This window comes from Helianthus annuus, chromosome 1 (genome assembly GCF_002127325.2).
Source record: "Helianthus annuus cultivar XRQ/B chromosome 1, HanXRQr2.0-SUNRISE, whole genome shotgun sequence".
Classification (NCBI taxonomy): Eukaryota; Viridiplantae; Streptophyta; class Magnoliopsida; order Asterales; family Asteraceae; genus Helianthus; species Helianthus annuus.
The window spans coordinates 56529699-56534405 of record NC_035433.2 but is presented as its reverse complement, the minus strand read 5'-3'; the positions used below and the strand labels follow the sequence as shown (position 1 = coordinate 56534405).

Sequence of the window (4707 nt, the reverse complement as noted above, 5' to 3'; positions counted from 1 at the left end):
AGATGGGGCATACTAAGCCGACCGGTTCGTGCGATGAACAAGCATAGCATAGTATATGCATGTATCATATTACACAATATGCTAATCAAAGAAGACGGACGTGCAATATCTCCGGATTGGGTGTCGGATCCTCCCACACAAGTTCACGTTCCAGAAAATATCCAACAAGACTTGCGTCATGAAGAAACTCATCGAACTAGTAGGTTCTTTAGGTTTGTAGTTTCCTGATTCGGACGAGGGGTAGAGTTTCTTTATGTATTTTTTTTAATTGTAGTCTAAAATATTTCTAGTATGTTTAATTGAACTAGTATGTTTTAATTTTAATGAAATTTATAATTTTAGTATTTTATTGTTAATTTCTAATTTAAAAAAATAAAAAAAATTGTGAGTGATGGAATTCCATCAGTAGTGATAACCACCCCCACCCCTCATAATATCTTCAAACTCATTAACAATTAATAAATCAATCAATCCTTGAAAAAGAACAAACCGCACACTCCCAATCAAATAAATAGTCTTTCCAACTCTTCAAGGAAGCTTCCCGGAAGCTCACTATGCCTTCCCTCTCATCTCTCCATATAACCACCCCCTCCTTCCTCCCTCCTTCCATCACCAACAAACAATCCCCACCATTATTATTATACCTACTGCATCTCTACAATCATGAAACTCACCGGAAAGCTCATCCCTAGAAACCTCTTCAAATCCACCAAAAAACAACCAAACGACACCGTTTCCACATCCTCCTCTTTCAACTCCTCCATTACGCCGTCGTCTCCGAAATCCAAATCTAACGGCGTCACGACTCCGACGAGCGTGCTTCCCACGCACTCTCACGATAAATCTACCTCTTCCGACGATTTATCTTTCTCTGGCGACGTACAGTACGAACTACTCCAGGCGTTTCGAATCCTCGACGCAGACAACGACGGAAGAATAACCAGATCTGAACTGAAAACGTTATTAAGCCGGATCGGAGGATCTGAACCGGTTACTGATGAGGAACTGACGGTGATGATTAACGAGATCGATGCGGACGGTGACGGAAGCATAAGTTTTGAGGAGTTCGGTGTGATAAGTGCGGCGTTTGGTCCGCCGTCGTGTGACGATGAGTTGAGAGGTGCGTTTGAGGTGTTTGATGCGGATCACGACGGTTTGATAACGGCGGAGGAGTTGTATGAGGTGTTTAAGTTGATCGGAGATGGAGGGTGCACGTTAGAGGAGTGCAGGCGTATGATAAGTGGTGTTGATAAGAATGGGGATGGGGTTGTCTGTTTTGAGGACTTTGTGGTTATGATGGAACAGCAGAGATGATGAGAAATGGAATAACTGAAAAAACATACTGTACTCTATAGATTGATATTCTCTGAAATGTTATGATATTAATTCGAATATCAAATTCTTGATTTTTTTTTTTTGGTTTTAAAATGTTTGATTTTGTTTTATGGGAGAATATTGTGTATTCGTAATCTGTGGGTTGGTGGGTTGGGGATCAAATACCGATCAACGGTTCGGATTACTAAAGATTACTAAAGAATATTGTGTATTAGTTTATTTTCTAAAGTATATACTAAAGATTTATTCATAATCATATTTTAATTTTAGTTTTAATTAAATTAATTTTAAAGTTATCAACTCATCTTTTAAATATATAGTTCCATTGGTTGCCCATCAACAAACCAATAAATGTTTTGAACTGGTGGGATTTTTCGTACTTCGCTACCGCCTTTCGATCAGGATCGATTCATTTCATTACATTACAGTATAAACACGACACCAACACTCGCATAGCAATCGGTATAAGTTTTACATTGACTGAAAATAAAAAAAATGAATACATGTATCTGATCTTTGGTTCGTTACAGTACCAGTACTGATGTTGTTTGGTTCGTTATAGTACCAATAACAATGTTGTCCGGTTAGTGTGAATACAACTCTGTGCTCAACGAATTTTATACCGCCACGTTTAAAAAAACCATAAAATAAATACGGTACCGGTACTGATGTTGACTCTCGTGTTGCGGACATGATGTGCTAAGTAGTAACTCAACGTCGACCAAAACCGAGAAAAATTGTAAAATAAAAACGCAAATTTATACCGCCACATGATCTAAAACGTAGACAAAGGCACACGCAAACTTATACAACAAATTGACGTAGAACACAGACAAAATCACGACAAGGCAAAAAGAATAGGGAAATCTATTGGCACACCAGCCAATCTATCCGCACACTTTGCTTTTTCAATACGGGCCGTATAGGTTCAAAAGTCAAATCTGCATGTGTCAGTTCTTGTCTGGCGGGTGGCTGGACTAATACGGGTCGTATTACCCTGGCTTTTTTTTTTTTTTTTTTTACAAATTTTTGTATACATTTAATCATAGTTTTAACAAAGTTTAATAAAAGAATTCTTTTATTTTTGAGTAAACTGCCATTTTGGTCCCTGTAGTTTGAGCATTTTTGCCATTTTAGTCCAAATCTCAAATATTTTACATCTAGGTCCCTGTGGTTTGCATTTTGTTGCCATTTTAGTCCAAAATCCAAAAAGCCTCTACTTTGACTGTTGAAAACTGATTATTTTGTCCTTTAGTGCAGGGGCATTTTGGTCATTTATGTTTAGTTTTTTTTAGCAATAAAACCCAAATAAATCATCATCATCATACCCAACATAATCAGCTCTCTCTCTCTCTATAGCACCACCACCGCCACCTTCTCCCCTCTCTCTCTCCTCTCTCTTTATAGCACCACCACCGCCACCTCCTCCCCCTTCTCACCATCGCCACTCCGGCGTCGTCCCATCCAACAGTCACACCCACTCCGGCGTCGTCCCCCTTCTCACCACCGGCACTACATAATCAGCTCTCTCTCTCTCTCTCTCTCTCTCTCTCTTCTTCTCTCTCTCGCTGATGAAGGAGGTTCGAAGTTTCCCCAAATAAATCATCATCATCCCCAAATAAAACCCTAACTAGAAAGAAACTCAGCAGCGGACTGATTCTGCTCTTCCGGCGACTGATTCTGCTCTTCCGATAATGTTTCAGGCGACTGATTCTGCTCTTCCGGTAATGTTTGTGGTTAATATGATGTGTTTTGATTGAATTTTTGTTGGATAAAATAGGAATTAGACTTCATACTTGTTGAATTCGGTGTATACAAGTCAATTTAGGGATGTAAACGAGCTGAGTCGGGCTGGGGTGGGCTCTGGCAGTTTGTGGTGGTGGTGGCGGCGGTGGTGGTGGAGTTCACGGTGGTAGTGGTGGTGGTGTTCGACAGATAGGAGAGAGATAGAAGAGAGAGATGGGTGTTTGGAGAGAGAAAGAGAGAGTGTGTGTGCAGGTTTTAGAGAGAGAGTTCACGGGGATGGTGGTATTGGCGGCAGTGGGATGGTGGTGGTGGGGATGATGCGGTGGTGGGGTGGTGGTGTGGTGGTAGTTCAGAGCATTCACAAACTGCCAGTCAAAAAAGAACCATATGGTTCAGAGCATTCCGGTGACAGCCTAAATTCCACAAAAATGATGGAATGGATGGAATGGATGTTAAATGAAAAGCAAAATGACCAAAATGCCCCTGAACTAAAAGACAAAATAGGAGGTTGCAACAGTAAAAAAAATAAGGTTTTTAAATTTTGGACTAAAATGGCAACAAAATGCAAATCACAGGGACCCAGATGTAAAAAGTTTGAGATTTGGACTAAAATGGCAAAAGTGCCCAAACCACAGGGACCAAAATGGCAGTTTACTCTTTATTTTTTAAACAATTTTTTTTAAAAGTTATCATGTAGTATAAGTTTGGTACATGTTTGTTATACATGGGTGGGGTTCGGCTACAAAGTCCATTTTTCCTACAAAGTGTACAAAGTCATAAAACACGAGAATTTCAACCATAAAACACACTCAAAACACACAAATAACAGAGTGAAGATCACTAAAACACAATATCCAAACCCTAACAGTCCATAAAAACTTCAAACACACCATCTTAAAACTATGAATATAAAACACAACATGATAATCAACATAAAACACACCAATGTTAGTCATTCGAAAATCAAAGCCTTATCATATAAAACACAACACAAAACCCACAAATATGGCGTTTTAGTAATCTTCACTTTATTATTTGTGGGTTTTGAGTGTGTTTTGTGGCTGAAATTGTGGTGTTTTATGACTTTGTACACTTTGTAGGAAAAAATGGACTTTGTAGCCAACTCCCACCCTATTATACTATACTACACGTATACTATATTATACCACTATTAGCGTATACAAGATCTATACTACACCTATAGGCCTATACGGGACCTATACTACACCTATACTACACCTATAGTTTATTATAATATACTAAACTTATACTATTGTATTTATGCTATAATACGACATGTAACGACAAAATACGTCAAGTAATAATACCGTACGACGCGTATACATACAACACGACAGGTTAGAGTACAAGTGGATTCCAAACAAAATTTCATGTAATCATAGAATCCGATACCACACGGAACCGAACGTCACCGGTACGGCACATATAGAGCATATACTTCATAAAACGACACATAATGACAAAATACGGCCCGTACACGCACCAAAAAGGCAAAACCTAAAATTATGAAATTTTGATTTTACCCCTATACGCATCATATAGGTCAAAACTGGGTCGTATAGTACCAAACGGCTCTAGTACAAACGACATTCGTGGAGGGTAGAT

The 4707-nt window shown here is 39.0% G+C and overlaps 1 protein-coding gene across 1 annotated transcript; it reads left to right on the top strand.

Annotated features, from left to right (window-relative positions):
- Positions 1–439: 439 nt before the first annotated feature.
- On the top strand, positions 440–1462 carry LOC110866609 (probable calcium-binding protein CML36). The gene has a single exon (XM_022115754.2). It carries the CDS (start codon positions 664–666, stop codon positions 1312–1314), a length of 651 nt encoding a protein of 216 aa, XP_021971446.1. The 5' UTR covers positions 440–663; the 3' UTR covers positions 1315–1462.
- The last annotated feature ends 3245 nt before the right edge of the window (positions 1463–4707 follow it).